This window comes from Dermacentor andersoni, chromosome 3 (genome assembly GCF_023375885.2).
Source record: "Dermacentor andersoni chromosome 3, qqDerAnde1_hic_scaffold, whole genome shotgun sequence".
NCBI lineage: Eukaryota > Metazoa > Arthropoda > Arachnida > Ixodida > Ixodidae > Dermacentor > Dermacentor andersoni.
This window is the reverse complement of record NC_092816.1, coordinates 95,000,195-95,020,074: the sequence shown is the minus strand read 5'-3', so window position 1 is coordinate 95,020,074 and position 19,880 is coordinate 95,000,195. Positions and strand designations below refer to the sequence as shown.

At 44.2% G+C, this 19,880-nt stretch overlaps 1 protein-coding gene across 1 annotated transcript in view; it reads right to left on the bottom strand.

Annotated features, from left to right (window-relative positions):
• Spt6 (transcription elongation factor Spt6) overlaps positions 1-19,880 on the bottom strand; it is a 101,353-nt gene that overhangs the window by 14,603 nt on the left and 66,870 nt on the right. Inside the window, exons 27-32 of the mRNA XM_050189070.2 lie at positions 15,779-15,927; positions 13,865-14,005; positions 10,878-10,984; positions 9,034-9,122; positions 8,708-8,823; positions 2,776-2,898 (exon numbers count right to left, since the gene is read on the bottom strand). Of these exons, the coding sequence (XP_050045027.1) occupies positions 2,776-2,898; positions 8,708-8,823; positions 9,034-9,122; positions 10,878-10,984; positions 13,865-14,005; positions 15,779-15,927 (725 nt within the window). The remainder of the gene's footprint in view (positions 1-2,775; positions 2,899-8,707; positions 8,824-9,033; positions 9,123-10,877; positions 10,985-13,864; positions 14,006-15,778; positions 15,928-19,880) is intronic.

The following is a 19,880-nucleotide window of genomic DNA, read 5'->3' as shown; positions in this document are numbered from 1 at the left end:
CGTGGGCTATCGTGTCTCTGAAAGAGATAATATACTTATATACTGTGCTGAGGAATGCATATGTCGCCTTGAAAAAGACAAGTCCACTTGTTGAAACGTTGGCTCCTGCTACCTTATTCTCGTTTTGCTCATCGTCTTGAATTTCGATCTTCCGCCTTCGCCCTGTTTTCCCAGCATGAGTAAAAGGAACTAGAGTTATCACATCGTTGCAAGACATAAATGCCTACAAGCTCTGTTAGCATCTAAGTTTCAGATTAGAATTGAATACTAGCTCATTTAAATATTCAGCAGCAAAAACGCAATAGCCACTGAGTAACTATGGTGAGTACTGGTAGTGGGCAGGGAGGAGTCCGTTTTGTTGGTGCCAGTGGTCACTGCATCACACATGGCGGCCCGACGTGTAGCTACGAGTGTACCAGATTTCATTGCAGCATTGTAAACACACATTCAAATGTGCGCGCATGCGAATGTCTAATATCAGCTGCCCATGACAATGCGCATGGTGCCATTTGACGGCACTGTCAAGCACTAGACATGTCTTGCATGGGAGTTTTGCTTTCTGCTGCACCTCTTAATAGCTTTACAAAAAGAATGACAAGGGTGGACAGGGAGGAAACAGGAAAAGCGCTTCACACACATACGCCTGCTACCATATCGTTAATCTTATTGCCAGCATTGTCATTTTAACAATTTTGTTGCTAAATTTAGCAACTCTCTTGCCTGTTCAGCATCCAATTTTTCTCCTGAGTGACTGGCGACATTTCTTGAGCAGCTTGACAGAACAATTAGTAATTTTTTAGCGACTTCTAAGTAAGGAATGCTGTTTTGGAAATTGCCTTCTAGAATGTACCTCACTATTCAAAAGGTGCAAGTAAGCAGCCTAAATTAGCTGCACAGTGCATGCTCTTGGACCATGATGAAGCAGCAATTGCCATCATATTGGTGATCGTCACAGGCTTCTTCAGAAAATGCATGTTTTTTTTTTGTTTTAGTATTCTGTAAATAAAAATTTAAGAGTGTCTTAATGGTGAACGTTCGCAAGCATAGCAGTCCATACAATTATTTCCCAATTATTGGAATAAACTTTGAGGTGACATCTAGAATTCTGAAAGATAAGAGAGATCGGCTGTAAAAAGGAGCACATAACGAAGCACACAGGCACGTTCACATGAATCTGAACGCTCTGCGTCCATTTCTAACAGCTTTTGGACAAATCAATACTACACATAGCTTTTAGGTTGATCAATGGGTGCAAGCGTAGTACTTGACCTGTATAAAAATCACATAATTGCGATTGCTGTATTAACAGCATGCAACTAAACATGTGTCACAGAATTTAGTTCTCCTTTTACAAATGCCAAGAACTAAAAAGTTTGCAGGGGTAATGTGGAGTAAGAACCTTTTTGTGCTGGGAAAATCAAGTTACCCATATTTTTAGAGTCATGCAAGATTGCAATTTTACAATCTGAAGATAAACGCAGAATTCTGCTGCATCAATCATTTTGTTCATTCAACAATTTTAGCAACAATTTTAGTGACCTTGAAGCTAAATTTAACAGATTGTGAATTGAATTATGGGGTTTTACATGCCAAAACCACTTTCTGATTATGAGGCACGCCGTAGTGGAGGAATCCAGAAATTTCGACCACCTGGGGTTCTTTAATGTGCACCTAAATCTAAGTACACAGGTGTTTTTGCATTTCGCCCCCATCGAAATGCAGCCGCTGTGGCCAGGATTCGATCCTGCGACCTCATGCTCATCAGCCCAACACCATAGCCACTGAGCAACCATGGCAGGTTTAGCAGATTGTGTCACTTTAGTGTCATGCTCCAAAAAAAATTTTGCAACACTCCTCAGATACATATAATACAAAATGACAGTCAGTGCACTTGATCATGATATTGCTGCCCTAATTTCTCGTTAAATTTCACTTATGAATGCTTACCAATAGCTTTCAACATAGGGCAAATGCAATGCACTCTAGGGAGCTGTGAAGATTTTCTTAACTACTTAAACACAGCGACCTCACGAAATTATAGATTTAGCTGGTTTTCTATCTGGAAGTAAAACTTCTTTATACCATATTTCAAATGCCTTTACTTGATCACAGCCAATACTAAAACACATGCACAAATGTAAGCAATTACACATTTAAAAGTTCTCACAATTGACATATGAAGTGTACAGTCTAGTTTCCATGCAAAGGCATAATTATGACAAGCAGTGGCAGCGACTCCTTTCATGACTGCAAATTTCTTTTACTGATATAGCAATTACATGGACATGCCAGGTGAATTTTCGCCACCGCCGTGATGTTCCAGAAGTGTTTATGTATGTGTATGTGATATCATTATCTATACCACATATGCAAGGTAGGTGCTATATTCAACCACTAAAGTTGCTCAAACCAGGTCTTGCATTCTTGACTAAATTGTTCCTCAAAATTTTGAGAATTGCAGCACACAAAATAAGTCACATAACATTTCATTTACAGTGCACGCCTTTTTACCATAATGCTTTGAATATAGGGAGAGTTTTGTTCCTAGAATTTTTAGCCTCCAAGTCGCCCCCCCCCCCCCCTCCACCATAACAAGAATTTTGCTGTTAGGTGTGGCTTCACGGCAGCGCATGCCCCAATGCTGCGAAGCCACAGCTAAAGGCAAAATCTGCATATTATCAGCACTCCGCACATACATTCTTTAAGACATTGAAAACTGAACCTAAATGTGTACAGTTGTAGGAGGAGCAAAGTCAGCAGGTTTAAGCTGCTTACCTCGTTGTTGATCATCAATGAAGACCCAAGACTGAATGCATTCTCTTTCCCCTGCTCCTTCACATCGATGTGCTGCAGAATGCCATCGTACACCTTCCACGTCACTGTTAGGTGGTCGACACCCTGCATTGATGAAGTGGGGGGGGGGGGGGAATTGATACAGTAATACCCCAAAGCTACATTCTACACTATGATGAATTACTTTAAAATACTGGTCCTATGCAAGATAAAAAAAAACTAGTTCTAATATCTTAAAGGGACACTAAAGGCAAATACTAAGTGAAGCTAAAGTGATAGATTAGTGCATGAGAATCTCTAAGGCTTTAATAATATCTCGAACAGAGCCTTAATAATCTAGAAATTGAGGTAAATGCAGGACATGATTAGAGACTCCCCCGGGACATTCAAGCATTTGCCCGATGACGAAAGCACTCCTCAGTTAAATTCTTTCACTAGTGCTCAACTACTCGGTACCAAAAACATCCTGGTGTTGTATTATAAGATCAAATAAAATGCTACTTGTCCAGTTCTACTTCATTTTTAGAAAAATATAAAGAACTAATTGAAATTGCTGTTGACAACGATGTGGGCGGTCGAACGGTTTCATTTGCACTCGACTCTGCGCCGCCCACACTTTTGCATTTCAGTACTTTCCTAATCGCGTAGTGCTGCGCTGGTTCTGCTGGCTCACGAAACTCGCACAAACTGGAAGTAGCAGAGAATTCAACTTCCATGTGATGTCGCGGGATGCCCGAACGGTCAATGCAACTTGACCAAAAAGCAGCTGCAGTGGCGAATTGAAGCTCTGTCTTGACTCTGTACCGCTGTCTGTCGGGTGCCATTTTACTCACTGACGGCAGGCAGCAAAGGGGTGGTGATGGCGTATCCAACGTCACCCCTCCCATGGTTGAGTGGAGGGAGATTTGAATTTCAAAAAAGGTATTCGGACCCTTCAGATGCAATTTTCTCGTAAACTAAGTCTTTTCTTGGCACGAAACAAGCATTGCGAGGTGTCTGGAATGGTATTTAAACAGGCCACGTCGACTTACTACTTGCCTTTAGTGTCGCTTTAACACACAAGCACTCTCACACACTGTCTAGTGGCAGGATTCCATAGGAAATGCAGGCAGATAAGAGGAAAGAGTAACACATCATTTATATGCATATGGTAGTCCATACAATTTCCTATTCATAAAATCGTAGAGAACAGCCCTGACCATATGATCATATGATTCCAGTATGGTCAGTGCTGATTCTTCTAACACCACACTGACTGCTCTTACTAGCCACACTCTGCTCATATGAACTAAATCATTGAATTAAAGAGAAGGAAAATTCCTACCAAAGTTTATTTTAAAAACCCAACGTTTCGAAGCGCTACCAACTCCTTCTACAGGGGTGAGATGGCGTGAGGTGAAACAGTGCTTTTATACGATGAATAAATGCCTTTGTGTAACTGTGCATCCCAAAGTCATGGATTACTGTGCTCTTTTCTTCCTTCTGGAGGTGCGGGGACAAGCAAACTCTATCCGCTTTCTTGACGAGGCTTTGGACTACAGAAACTTGTGGCAGGCGGGGCATTTAGAATTGAAGATATCATCCTGTATGTGTTGGTTTCCTGCATATGGAAAAGGAAAGATTCGGTCACTCTCTCTTCATGAGGACAACTAAAAAGGGAGAGGACCAGAATTTTCACGTTCCTTTGTAAACTGTATTGCCGGTTCTGTGAAGTTCAAGAACACAATAATCCATGACCTTGCGATGAACAGTTACACAAAGGCATTTACTCACCATGCCCTCTGTCGACGGAACGAGAATGAAAGGAAGATGGTGGCTGCCCAGCCACCCAGGCAACAGCACCGTGTCTCAATGCCATCATATGTTTGAGGCGTCAGCGAGACATAAGCCAGTGCGCTGTGAAGGGCAGGGGTTCATGTTGCTCACAAGCCTCTTCCCTCGACCAAAAGACCGCGTTCCTGTTGAAAAGGTGCAGGTCATTACGTACAAGATTACCTGCACCGAATGCCCGGCGTCATATGTTGGTGAGACTAAAAACTTCCCAAACAGAATTCGTCAACACGAGAATGACCTTCGCCCCCTAAACAGAGAACACAGTGCTGTGGTGGAACATCGCAAGCTTTATGATCACCGGATTAGCCCCAACGGTGCTGTCATCTTGGAGAGAAAAACAACCACCGGTGGTGGCTCCTTTTGGAGTCCTGGCATATCCAAAAAACGATGGGTAACATCAATTGTTAGCCAGGAACACTTCCCGTCGTTTACTCTCAAGGTCTACAAAAAGCGCCAAAGCGCCTGTCAAAGCATCAAACATGCATATAATCACTGCTACGCCTCGCGCCATCTCACCCCTCAAGAAGGAGCCGGTCAAGCTGTGAAATATTGGGTTTTTAAAACAAACTTTCCTTCTCTTTAATTAAACTGTCCCCAACCAGGCAGATATCTGCCGAATGTTTACTTTTAATCTAGATCATACATTTTCTCAAATCAAAAATTTTATAATCACATTGTTCTCTTAAAGACATGTCAAGGTACACTGTTCGACCAATTGTCCATTCACTTATCAGAAAACAGAAAAGAAAGTAAATGAAAGGGCTTAGTCACACAAAATTGTGCAATTACTGCAACGAGCAACACCAAAAGCTTGAAAGTGTTTACTTGACACCGATACGCTTTCCTTCACTGTTGGTGTTACCAAACAAGAGAAGCTAGATGCACGTTGTATAAATAAAATGCAAGTAAAAGGCATCGTAAACTGAGCACAAAGTAATGTGAATGCAGAACACATAAGCACAAATAATAAACTGTGAGTTCTTGAACAGCAGTGAACATAAACACATGCAACAATAGCTGAACATGTGCTTCTCATGAACTGCCTTTACGCACAAATTCAGCTACCACTGTTTTAAGCTTGGAATAAGTGGTTTACAAAGATGACTGCAGCATTACAAGAAGCCTCAGCAAGTCAAGCCAAGTAAAGGAAGTTCTATAATTAACAGATTATAATTAAAAAGCCTGCTCACACAACCGTGTAAATCTAGACTGTAGGACAGTCGCTAGCACAGACTGCCTTACTACAGAATACTTGAACTCAAGTTGTTAAAAGTCTCAACCCATTTTGTGCGTCTGCTCATCTATATTCACCACACACGTACCTAAGCAAGCCATTTCTCTCAAATGTGCTGATGTTTGTTGATTAAAGGGACATTAAAAAGAAACACTAAAACAGCTTAGAAAGATAAAAGTACTTTTTTTTTTCAAGACTAGGTTTGTCATATTGGTGGAAAGAGGTTCATTAACCCTTTCGCTGTCACGGACGTACCGGTATGTCATCGCACTTCCCCCCACAGTGTCACTGACGCACCGGTACGTTCTCTATCGTGTGTTCAAAATTTCATGCCTGAGCGCAAAGCTGGCGTTCCTCGACTGGCCACGCCATCTGTTGACTCTTTCTACAAGTTCGAATTTTCGCCCCGACCTGTGTTAGTCCATGTATTGAAGAGTACGGTGCGACTGCCGCTCCCCACTTTCTCTTTGCTGAGGGGCGCGGTGGCTCCGCATTCACTGGATCATGCGTCGCGCACGTGTGGTTATGGGTTCAAGGGTTCTTCTGCCATCTCCGCTGGTTTGAAAGTTTTTATTTTTCTTCTGTTGGTGTGTCTGCTACGGCGCGTGCAGGTGCACGTGCCGTTGCCTCTCCGAAAAGAGTGACTCGATTGCTGCTTTCGCTCTCTCGCCGCACCCTCGCTTCCGACTTGCAGCAGTAAACGTAAAGCCCTTCGAACTTTGTTTTAGCCATTTTTCATCTCCCTCTGTCTTCTTGATCACACAACGTCCAATTTCTCTCCGTTGTGCGGGCGACTGAAAGCGCATCCTCCCTGCGCGCGGTTACTTTCGGATGGCTGAGCGTGCGGGACCTTCGTCTGCTCTTTGGAGTGGTGGCTCTTTCGATTCAGAATACGAGCCAAGCTCGGATTTGGACTCGGACAGCGTCTCATGCGAGGAGGAGATGAGTTCCGCATCGTCAGATTCGGATGCTGAACGGATGTTATAGTCAGGCTGATGATGATGATGATGTTTACTAACAACAGCTGCAGAACACTGAAATATGCATATTGCATTGACTATGTTATTTGTATACCAATCATGATCAAAAATACATTGCTATGTTTATTCCCTGTTATGCTCGTTCCCTGAAACCAAGCCGACACTGGGGGTGCGTCACGGCCAGAAAGGTCCGACAGCGAAAGGGTTAAGGAAAGAAAGAATGAAGGCTGAACTTGTCCTTTCAAAATTTGGCACTTAAACCCCAGCACCGGTCTGTCCGTGTAACATCACAAATGTTAATCTAGTTTGTCATTTTTAGGGCACTGTAGCACAGTAAAAGTTCTGAAAACAGGATACCTTCAGTTTCTGACACTGCTAGAATACAATTCAGTCCCTCTTTACTGATAAAACAATTAAGCAGGCACGATCAGACACTGTCAAATTCCGTGACGTCACAGAAATCTGGTACAGAAAATTCAAGGTGGTGTCACTACTTGCCTTCTGTTCTCATATGTTTTTCTGGCTTGTCAATGTTACACTTATGATAAGCGTGGCTTCTTTTGTAATGGCAGAAGTGCAATTTAGTACAGTTAAACCTGAACATGGCGAGCTTTAATATAACGAAATTATCAATATAACAAAGTATTTAACTTTTCATAACCTCTTGTTTATACAACACCGTGCATTTAGAACCTCAATATAATGAAGTGTGTTAGTATGCGATTTCAATATAACGAAATTTGACTGCTACCGCAACGGAATGCGGAGACAGTAAATGGAAACTTCCGCAGACACAGATGGTCAAATGACTGAATTACAAGCAAACTGCTTGCAAATGCACCTCTCAAATCGCGCACTGCACAACAAGAGCAACCATCGAAGTGGAGTCGCATCATGTTCCACATAAAAAGTACACGTGTGATAAGATCCTATCGCACACTGCGCACTGTGTGCGTTAGGTGCGAGTGAAAGTGTGCGAGGGTGAGAAAAGATGGTGGCTTCACGAGTGATGCCTTCCTGCACAAGCAGAGGGAAAGAGGGGCAGAGGAGCGAGCTCACAGTAACGCAAGCGTGCACGAGGGGGTGGGGGGAGGGGGGCGGAGTGGAGGGTAAGTTGGTGCGTCTCTCCGCTGTGGCTGCACATGGCTGCAAGCACAACCGCTGCACACCCTGCTTTATCTGCCGCATGTGCAGAGTGGGCATGCCGACACGGCGTGGCACCACGTAAGCCGTCTTACTACGCGTTAAGCATTGCAGATTGCGTAGTCTTTAGTTTTGGTGGCCCGTTGGAGCGAGAGGCAGACGAAGCATTTGCTCCCCGCTGCCAGCGCTTTTCCCAATAGGGTTGTCCCAGTGCGGGCGACGCTATCAGTCACGAGGGCGGAATGCACACAAAAGCGTGGCTGGCTTCGCTCAATTCATACCACCAAGAAAATATTGTCGACCTATGTAGCAGGAAAATGTTTCATTCGTCACTAACTCCAAAATTTATCAAAGTGAATTGTTTTCTCATTTAAATCAGCCTTTTTCGATTGGCCGATAATTCGGAAAATTCTACGGCTCCCTTTATATGCAAGGAAAATCAATCAGAGAGTGTACTTATTTGCATAAAAGGTTGAATTTCAAACAACAAAATTTCAATATAGCGAAGCGAACTGCAGATTTTACCAAATTCGTTTTATCGAGGTTTAACTGTATTGCCACTCAACAAAATTTTTTCTTTAGTGTCTCTTTAATCAATGTCACTCCAGGCTACCGCTGCGTAACAGAGGGATGTTGCACAAGTTTTAATTTCGAGTTCACCCTGTTTCTGTCTGCCCATTCCAAAAGGAAGCCAGAAATGTGGCAGCAAACGTATCCTGCTCACCTTGCTGCTGGGACGAATGATCACATCACCTTGATCCATAGTGCTAAGCAGCTTCTCGGCCTCCTTGTAAGAGATGTTATGGAACGAAGGATGAACAATCACACGCTTCACGTATGCTGTAAATAGAGGAGAGCACAAAGGTGTCACGCAAATGACCATCACCACTAAAAGTCCAATGTAATATAGTAAAGGAAGCATAGACTACGAAGCTGTAAACAATGCACAGAATGTAATTCACAACACTGCATAGGTACCTAGTAAAACAGGCAGTCTGCAAGGCATCCACTAAAACATAATAAAAGATAACAGTTAAAACGCAAACTCACTTTGTCGATTCTGCTTCTTCTTAGAGTCGTCATCCACTTTCCTGTCCTTTTCTTCGGCCTCATAATCATAGTACAGATCCTTTGCAGGCCTGTAATTATGACAAGTCAAAGTAAATGAACAGCCAATAAATATAAGCCACTGGGACAGATGGATAGAGTTAATATATAACCAACTCCAGAGGAAAAGCTCCACACAGCGCCCAGGCATTCAAATTGGTAAGCACAAGCCTTGTTGCTACTATGCGCAGGTGCAGCCGATGAGATGCGATTCAGATGAGACGTGCAATCAATGTGATCCCGAGCCTCCCTCAGTATAGCGGTGCCCTCAAGTTCCAGTCGCCTGCAATGCATCCTTTCATGCACTATAAATTTTGCATCAAAATTTTATAAATAGCTAGTGGATCTTTCTGAAAATATACGAAATGAACATTACACCTTGTCCATATGTGCGTGGTGTATGTGTAAATACCATATTTTCACGATTTTACCATGCCACCGATTGTAACGCGCAGTTGTATTATCGCCTGAATATAAAAAAAAATAATAATAACTTGGCGCAGATTCTACTGCGCATATCAAGTAATGAAACTTGAGTCTACGCATACCATGTTGAAATGATTTTATGGAACATACAAAGACAGAGAGACAGCTGAATCTTAGCGGCCAGTCGCTGTCAGAGTCCGATGACACCTTCTTTTCACTGTCTACCGGCCACAGAAAGTAATCTTCAGTTCCATTTAATGCACTAGCAATTCCACACTTCTGGAGGCTCGCACAACCATTGTCTGCAGGAGGGCATTCCAAGCCCCATGGACCCACCTTACGATGTGTCTGAGCGTTGCTTTCTTCAGACGATCCAACCCGTTCGATGGCAGTGTGGCTAGCTACCTTGCATTAAGCTTTTTTTTTTTTTTTTTAAATAAGAATTGCTTTCGTTTTTGGCTGTGAGTAGAATTAGTTACAATTGTAACACACATGCAAATCTGATCACACCAAAAGAGGTGCATGTTAAAATTGTGCAAATGCAATACTTGTTTTTGCATATTTTGAATACATTTAGCGTTACGAAAATGAGAGGTAGCAACATGGCGGCACCTTTGCAGTTGCCACTTTTTTCACCCGGCTTTTCCTCTAGAGTCAATATAGCAACTCTATGGACAGATGTGTAAGACATAATAGGATACACAGTAGATTATAAGCATACTGGAGTGTAAGAAATTCCATTAGCCTGATTTTAATGTAAACCCTTGAAATCTGGTATAGTCCTTCTGTCAGCAATGTTCGGCATCTTAATGGGTTGCTGTTTCTCACATTCTTGGAGACTATATTTCTAAAAATTGTATTGCAACCTCCTCAGCTAATATAATTTCTTTTTGTCACCAAAATCAATTTTAGTTGCTGACATGTATCTCTCACCACTTCTCACTACCTGGAGAAACAAAACTATTCCAACTTTTCCTCTCAAACTTCATCTTCCCACATCACAATTTTCACTGATCCCCAAAGCACATATTCCCAAACCTATGTAAGTACAATCACCTGCGCCTTATGTTTCCAAGAGGCGCTCTTTTGTTTATGCATTTGCACTTTATGCATCCTTGTACTACAGGTCTTACCATGTTTTCTGTTTACAGGAGCTGTATTTTTAATCAATGACATTTCAGGACCACTGTTTCAGAATGTGCTGATTGGCTGAGCCAGCAGAAGGCGATATCACAAAAGCACTGGCACAACCTTCATCACACAGGGTTGCCCCGTTCTTGTTTGACAAATAATGGTATTTAATGTCAGCACACAGCACCGTGGATATGCAGCAATACATACAAGTCATGTAATCAACCCACCTCCACTCATTGTTGACGTCAGAAAGGTCAGAAGATCGGCAAGTCAGATCAACCGCGAACCTTTCAATGTCTATCTTCGTTATTCTGCAGTGAAGAATCATGCCGATCTAAAAGAGGATGAAAGACGAAGAAAAAGATTTATGCCGAAGGCAGGCAGTGCCATAAAACAGAGCAGTGATGACTTGACAACTTGTACCACATCTGCTTGTATGCAGGTTAAAGCAAGAGGTTAACCGTTTATGTTTGATAGAGTAATGCACTTTGAAAAGTTAACAGCTATAAGGTCAAGTAACATCCTTGTCCAATGAGCACAGTTAAACATAAGCTGCCTGCACCTGGTACTAGCTAGCAATGGAAAAGAGAGAGAGAGAGAGACTAGTAAAGAAAGAAAGCAAAAACTAATACAGTCGAACCCACTTACAACGATACTGGTTTTAACAATATATCGGTTTTAACAATGAGAAGCTGCTGCATTGTCAACTTTTGTATGTTTTCCATGGTGAAATAACCTGCTTACTACAATGCCCCGATGCTACATTATCGTTTATATTGATGAAGTCTGGCTGCTGGGTGTCCGTGCCAAAAGGTAGTGAAATGTGAAATCCTTGAAAAGAAAAAAAGAAAACGAGAAATTTGAGCCACTGAATAATGGCCCGCTGCCCCAACAGCCGCCGCGCACTCATTTTCCAGCCTTCTCTGTGCACCTTTCTCCTGTCGCCCTTCCATCCCTCCGAACAAGAATGGGCTGCGCCCATAGCTCTACACTGCGCAACCCTCCGAAACACGACTGGAACGTGCCAACTGCGCTGCTCCCAGATTGCTCGTTGGCTCCTCATTCAGCGCAGTTCTGCAAACAGCTTAATCACTCGTGTTCGTCTTTGTTGGTTGCGTCAAAATCGTTCCTGGCCACGTGGTTTCTCAGCCTCTTTTGACTCACCACCGAAATGGAAGATAGCTGATCCACCCACTGATCATCGGCAATGATTTATGTTGCCGGTGAAAAGCAAGCGTACGGCTATAGATTTGTAAACAGAGTGCTTCTAACTGATGAGGCAATCGTCGCGAACATGCTTGCATCGGATGGCAACGGCAATGACGGCAGCGATGATGCGGTAGGGCAAGCTTCCTCAACGTTGCCCTCACAGGAGGCACGGCAGATTATTCAGTCCCTCCGGGGCTTCATTTTTGAGAGGAACCTTCCACTGCACTACATGGGGCACCTGGATGCCTTGGAGAAGGATGTCGGCAAGCTTCGCGTAAAGCATGCAAGGCTGACGGACAAAGAGCTTTCTTGTGAAAGCCTATGTGGCGAGATGCTTGTGGCTATCTTGCCTCAGCGTTTCTTCTAGATTTCTCAAGCTGACAGGCTGCCGCGGCAACCTTCTCGCATTCTTTAAAAGGCCCCTTTCGGGGCCACCAAAGCAATGCCTCAGCGGAGCTCGCATATTGCTTGCCACCCACCCCTCTATACAGTTGTTGTAGCAGAGTCATTCTTTAACATCGACAGCCACGGTTTGTTACACGCGATAGGAGTGCCTAGGACGCACCTAAACAAGTGAACACAATCAGCAGCTAGATGGAGAAAGCTGGAGGGGATTGGCCCTGGCCGCTCTGCCATTATAGTTTTTTCACAACAGCTCTGCCATCCCGCTATTTTGATTTTTTCATGCAACCTGGTCATAACAACTATTGGTTATAACAATGGCAATTTTCGTTGAACTTGAATATTGTTAAAAGTGGGTTCAACTGCACCAAGACAGTGCACAAGATGAAGCTGCAAGATTATCGACACATAGTGCTGTGTTGTGATGCTTTTCTGAAACATTACTGGTCATTTGTAACCCAGTACAGTAGAACCTTGTTAATTTGATCCTCATTAATTCTGAAAATCGGATAATTAAGACTGATCCTTTCGTCCCGGCAGGCGTATGCATTATTTAATGCAATGAAACTCTCATTAATTAGGACATATCTGGCTGCACATCGGAGCCACAAATGTGCGACACACAAGAGCAAAAATGGCATTAGCATCTACCAAAACGAAGTAGCGGAGTCCGCATCGTCAGAACGCTTCATGTCTATCTGCGCCTATAAAGCCTTTATTCTTGTGTTTACTGTTGCGCATAGCACCGTGTTGGCCGCGAGCCTTCATGACTGCATAGCTGCCATACATGATCGTGACGATAGCGGCCACCGGCTTTGTTTATGGCAGTTGCAACAAATAGTTATGGTTTGGCTTGGTGCGTGCGTCGGCCGCATGCCTTCATAACTGAATAGTCGCTGTCCATCATCGCGTTGACAGTGACTGCTGCTTCGTACGCAGTTGCAGTAAACAGTAGCTTCATTCTGACTCAGTGTGTGCGTCGACCGTGCACCTTCAAAACTGCAATGTTGCCGTCTATGGTCGCATCAACAGTGGCCGCGGTTTCGTTTGCAGGGGCTGCAGCGAACAGTAGTTTCCCTTCAACAAGCTTTCGAGGATGAAGAGTGCCGGCTACATCGCTATGGATGGCGACCAGCACTGGTGAAAAAAATAATCGGGATGTGCACACAGTAGTAAAAAGGCTGTCTCAGATGAAGATGTGTGCCGCAGCCACGCTGTGAAGGAAGTTGCGAGGCCGCAAGCACTAGTCAGCCATGAGATGAAATGAGAACTGCAGCTTCTGCACTGCTCTTGTGAAATATAGAAACAGAATTGGCTCTTTCATTCAGTAAATAAAAGCTTGATGATGTGGTAATCATTTCTCTATTGATTTCTTGATATCCTCGATAATTCAACATTCGGTTAATTTGGACATTCTTTTCAGTACTGTGAAGTTCAAGTAAACGAGGTGCTACTGTAGTGCAGTTCTAATGAAGCAAGAGCTAAAGCACTGCATTTTGGCAGCTCTGCCTCATCCGGGAAGAAAAGCAAGGAGATACATGGGCTTTTGCTTTCAAGTTGGCTTAAACAAACAGCAAGTATGAAATAAAGAAGAGTTGGTCACCTGCACTCTCTCCTCAGGGTTGGTGACTTTCTTGTCGCTGATGAACTTCGTCAGGATGAAGCCATTCACCCCATTGTCCAGGCGCACCCGGACACCCATAGACTGCCCCGGACAGCTGCCAGCATCAAAATGATTCCACACCTGAGGGAGAAGCCAGGAAACAATTCATTCAGATCAAGACTGCCCAATATTTTGGGCAAGAACTTCACTGTTTGCATTAGGCTGCGGTAGGACATTATTAAGTTGATTCTGGTTAAATAAAAAAAAAAACCATAATTCAAACCCACCACCTGGTCCCATCAAACATGCAACCATTATTTTATGGTTTTAAATATTAGTTCAACTTGGAGAAATTGGTATTAACATCAAACCAAAATGCAGCGCAAGAGCAAACATCACCATGATCACAACGATCATCCCTAGGAAGAAAATAGCGAGGACATGAAGCGCTCCCCCCATGTATACCACAGTGCATGCTGCAGGGTGCACGCAGGATAGTGGATGTGAGAATCAGTCGCTTTGTGTTAATCTAATGCTAGGCATGCAGGTAGGCCACGGAAGTCTGCTGGCAAATAGAATAAAAGGGCCTTTGACTGTAGACCGCATGCTAGCATCATTGCTCAATTAGCTAGCCAACCACTCATGACAAAATGATCAGTTTCGTGATGTGCTCTGTTGTAAAAAGCATGCTTATTTACAAGATGTGTGCAACTGCCACCGGTGCACTACAAAGAAAATAGCAAGGAATCCCCATTCTGGCGCTGCTCCATGCAAGTTCAAACAAGCTGCAAGCACTGATCATCCACAGTTGATGAAAACTGCACCACTTGCACTAATTTCGCGCAGGAAAAAGCGATGTACCTCTTCACATAACATATATTAATGCAGTAAATATTTAATTGCTTTGATGGGTCCATTCATTGTTTTGACATTCAGATAATTTTAGACATTTTCCATAGTCCCACAAAACCTATATTGGTGCACGTTCACTGCAACTGTTTATCCCTTTATTGACAAATGTTGCCTACAGGCAGCATATCAGAAAAACAATGATTATTTATTGACAAGTTTCAGTAGTGAGCACGAAATTCCTGGCTAAATGTCTTTGGCCGACACTGAATTACAGAAGGAAGCATCATTTGTAGGTTTAGAGCGCAGGAACACAGGACGAGCTTTAAGAAATTAAACATGCAACTCGCTATTCTTTGAAAGCGCAGTCAGAGGAGACAGACCAATGCGAGGTCTCCGGCTGCGATAGTGTCACAGATGCGATGTAAAGCAAATTAAACGCCCACCTATGGTTCACACATGGCAAGAGCTGTGTGCACAAATTTCAAGCAAAGCCATAGGTGACTTAGGTTGAACGCCACGTCCAGTTTTCTGTCTGAGGTGTTCTCTCTAGTGGTAAAGAAGTTACTGCAAAATATTGTTACGTAGGAAGACGCAGACGAAAAGCTATATACAAGTATATTTACAAGGAAATACGCCGCACTTGGCCAAGAGGCAACAGCCCGCGCTAGCCTCTAATCGTCGCCGTCGTCTTCTCACTGCTCGCCTCTTCGTCATTGTAAACATTGTTCCATAGCAATATTTTTTTTTTTTCTTTTTGCTGACTATGCTTATTCTCTATGTGATTTGTACATTTGACAGAAAATGTTTTTTGTTTTCAGGTATTTCTATGTGCTATCATTAAAGGGTTAATGAATTGTTTACCTGTTACGCAGTTGACCTGCCATAATCAAAAACGATAATCACACACACACACACACACACACACACACACACACACACACACACGCACAGACAGACAGACAGACAGACAGACACGCGCGCGCGCGCACACGCACACACACGCACGCACGCACACAAACAGAGAGAAAACATTCACAAGGGGTCTACAAAGCTTGCACGCACTTCACTCAGCTCAGGGAAGTCGTTTTTGAGACAGAAAGGGCACTGCCAAAGGCCCGTGTCATCATTTCGGATCGGGTTGGCCTGGTCCAGCTGCTGTCCATGAGGCTTCCGCCGTGCGATGCCCACCACCTGACACGTCACCATCTTGCCTGCATGCAATGAGAATTGCGAGAATGGTGATTTGCAGGCACTTGGAAGATAGCTGGCCACTTGCACAAAAGATTTGACCAGTGGGTATGTCTATCCACAGACAAAAAGCTTTGCACAAGTGGCTGTAAGTTGCTACCCTGTAAATTGTTGAATGACTGAGAAGTGACACTTAAAGCTTTTTACCACTTCCACTTAGCAACTTACTGTCGTTTGCATGAAGCTTTTCGCCTGCGGCTCCCTCATGCATGTCAAATGCTTTATATGTGTGGCTCGCTCGCTCCCATCGCACAATAATTGAGTGAGCCAGCCGACAGCATACCCATTCGTTCCAGTGCGCTGTAGGATAATATACAGTCTCAAACCTCAATATAACAAATTTGTAATTGCAGCTAAAAACTGTTAAATCCCAAATTTCGTTCAGTCAAGGTTTAAAACTTCAGCAGTAAAAACAACTTTACAATTTTGCAGAACATTCCTGGTGGGTAGTATCTTGTCAGCAGCCACTTATAAGCAAATTGGAAGAAGGCTGGGCCATAATGGCACAGCTATGTGCACCAGCATGTGCATTGCAGATTGCCCCGAGAGCAATGCATCGAGGTGGCTCACGACATCCGAGATTTGCATGCATTGTGTCATGCGGCGCTGTAAACATTTGACGCTATGGCTGACCCCGCTTAGTGCCCACAAATTAAAAACAAAAGTGTAAAAAGATACGGATATTCGTCCTGAGCAAAAACAAGAAAGAAAACTGCCAGTTTCATCAGAAAGGTGGAGCACTGGTTGCGATAGCAGAGAGACAACTACACAAAGTAAGGTTTGTAGTTTTACCAGCGTCACAAACATTAACAAGGCAAACATTAACACCTCTCACTTGATGCCTACGAACTCACTAACACAATGCAAGACAATGCTTTGTGTCACGTCTCAGAAACTTTAGATTATGCGACCGCCTACACTAGAAGCGCAGGAACCCAATGCACACCAAGGTACCAATTATCTCGTCTCTCCCTTTGCACTTGCCACAAAGAGATTACCTCTAAGATATGGTGTGTGGCCTGCGTGTGAGGAGACGTGCGCATGATGGGGGAGAGAGAGCAGATAGATGCGTGTTCCTGCCCTTCCCCACCCTCCAACGCATGCTTGATCACGTTACTGCGCGTTCACTCCCTCCCCATTGACCTTGCACAGAATTGCCAGCTCTAGAGCGTCTGCGAGCACTACTAGCGGTCGTGCTCCCCGTGGCCTCTGCAAGTTGTTTACCAACACGGCAAATGACGCAGCGATGTTCTGTCTACTGTGTCCTGGCACGCACACTTGTTTTTGCTGCTCAAGCTTTTCATGTGGAAGGAAGCTTGAAATAATTTTTGCCGCGGCCGACACTGTTATAGTTTTATTGCTAGATTTACTAGCCATACAGACTCCAAGTACATGCTTGAAATTGCCAAAATCTTTTTTAAATTGAAACCGTGTAATGAAATTACTTTGTTAAATTGCAAAAAAGAATATGCGGTTTTTCAACGTAACTGTTGGTGTGTATACTAACTATGTGTTTCCTTTAGGAGTGGGCTACTGTACTGAACGTTAAAGTGCAATTGCGCTAAGAACCTCCAGAGGTCTGCGTTTGCCAACTTGCAAACTACACTCGAACCTCGTCATAAAGAAGGTTAAGAGGGAGCCGAAATTACTTTCTTAAATCCGTTACTTTGTTTATCCATTATTTCCATTTAGTGCAATATATGCCCAATGGGATGCACAGTTGTAAACACGTCAATAAGAAAACGGCACTGCGGGCTGTGGAATTGCTACAGGCCACACATACAATGAAATTTGAATAAAACAAAAGAACCTTCGGCATGTACAACATGCAACTTCTTAGCATCTGACTCGACTGCTTTTAGACATCAACCTTTCGTTCCACTGTTATGGTCTTTCATGTTCGCTTTCCACTTGGCTCGTTGCGGTCGAGCAGCATGTGGTACAACACAGCGCTCCACGGTGTGATCAACGAGGCAAGCAAACTCAGCTCGTGGACTCTGAGATTGCACCAGTGTCAACGCGATATCGAAGGCGACACTCAGCTGCCAGCGCGCGCACTGTTAAGAACGGCCCGCTGACGTGCAAGTTTAGCCAACCAGTTGCGACCGCGGGCGGCAACTTTTCCTGGAGTGTCGCCGCAAACCTCTAGCCACGGCGTGACTAAGTCGACTGTGTGTCAAGAACAATACGCGCGCCCTCAACTCTCCGTCGCTGGAGCCGAGTTCGACGAAGCAGGCTTTGTGCCTGCACTCGCCACCGCGGATCTGATCTGCTATGAGCGGGGAAGTTGCCGCGGGAACGTCGATGGAGACCCCTTCGCACGCACCGTTCTTGAAGTAAGCCCCAAGTTCTGCGAAGACAGTTGGACTTCGGCGGGCTCCGTGAACCTGCGTGTGTGTGTGTAAGTAAGCCCTCGCGCAAAGAGGCGGCCGTTTCCGTCACCTGGGTATCGGGGGAGGACCGAGTGTTTATAAACCGCTGTTGTGCGGATGCTCGAGACACTCTTTCTCAAGCAGTCATGTTAGACTGATGCACTCTCTCTCAAGCAGTCATGCTAGACTGATGTACTTTCTCAAGCAGTCATGTTAGACAGGTACTTTCTCTCGCAGTCATGCTGGACTGATGTAGATACTGTAAATAAACCTATACTTCCTATATACCTACCTATATGTAGATAATGTAAATAAACCTATATTTCCTCGTTCTCGATGAGAAGCAGTCCTTCCCTTCATCAACGTCCTCAGCGTGGATAAGTTGGAAGACGGCATGGGCCAGCTACCTTCTAATTCATGCCGGACTCCAATCTTGACAACGGGTTACAAGCGATGGGATTGAGCCCCCAATCCTAACAGCGGCGTGTGCTGTAGAGAAAAAGATAAGTACATGCACGGTCTGGGTATGACTCCCGGGGTTGCGCTGGGGGGATCTTGTAGGCCAGGCCCAGCAGCGGCTGGCTGCGCGGTGTGCCACAGAGGAAGAGAGAAGTGAATGCACTAATCTTTCGCACCATCACGTATACCCACCCACACAGAGTTTCTCACTATATTACCTAGAGGGAAATCTGGGGCTGCTACACTGTGGTATGCGTGGGAATGCCGGTATATTGCGACTTCGGGTTGGCATCATTCTCGGAGAGCCAGGACACCTTGGAGACGCACCTAGCAGGCACCGTTCCGTCTATCACAATGATAAATTTTCTACTAAAATAGCATGTAAAAAGCTGTTTTAGCTTTATTATTACACAAAAACATGTTTTGTTTAACTATGAGAACTTGTTATAGCATGTACAATTATATGAAACGTAAAATAGTATCACCGGGCTGCTAAAGTTGGAGGACAGACAACAAAATTCGCGTTCGCTTTGGAACAGTTTGTCATCGGCTCTTGTTTTTCTTCGCTTGATTATGCATTGTAGGTGAATAAACTTTACTGGAAGATGTAATGTGCACGAATGAAAACATTTTATGACGATTTGACTTTAAGAATGCGCTATTTATGTAGCCATATGCACGTTTTACATGAAGCCTCTTACAACACCAGCCAACACAAGCCTCGCAGACACATATACCGTCATTCCCATGACAGCACAGCGACCCTTCGGAAACCCCCATAGACAGTAGCGCCAGATTTCCCTCTAGGTGTTATAATGAGAAACTCTATGCCCACGCAGCATGCCAAGACTCCCGCAGGCTTGCACATGACCCCTAAGATTGTGCCAGGGAGATCTCGGAGGCCACACTCACCTGCGCTGTGCAGTAAACGAGAATGCACTGATCTTTCGCACTGCCATGCATAACCGTGCAGAGTGGCGCAGCTCGTGCAACCAAGCATGTGCATGTGCCAGGAAGAGAGATCAGTGGAGAAGTGTGATAGTGAGCCGCTGTTTGTGCGCAGGTGTGCAGCTATGTGCAGTGGT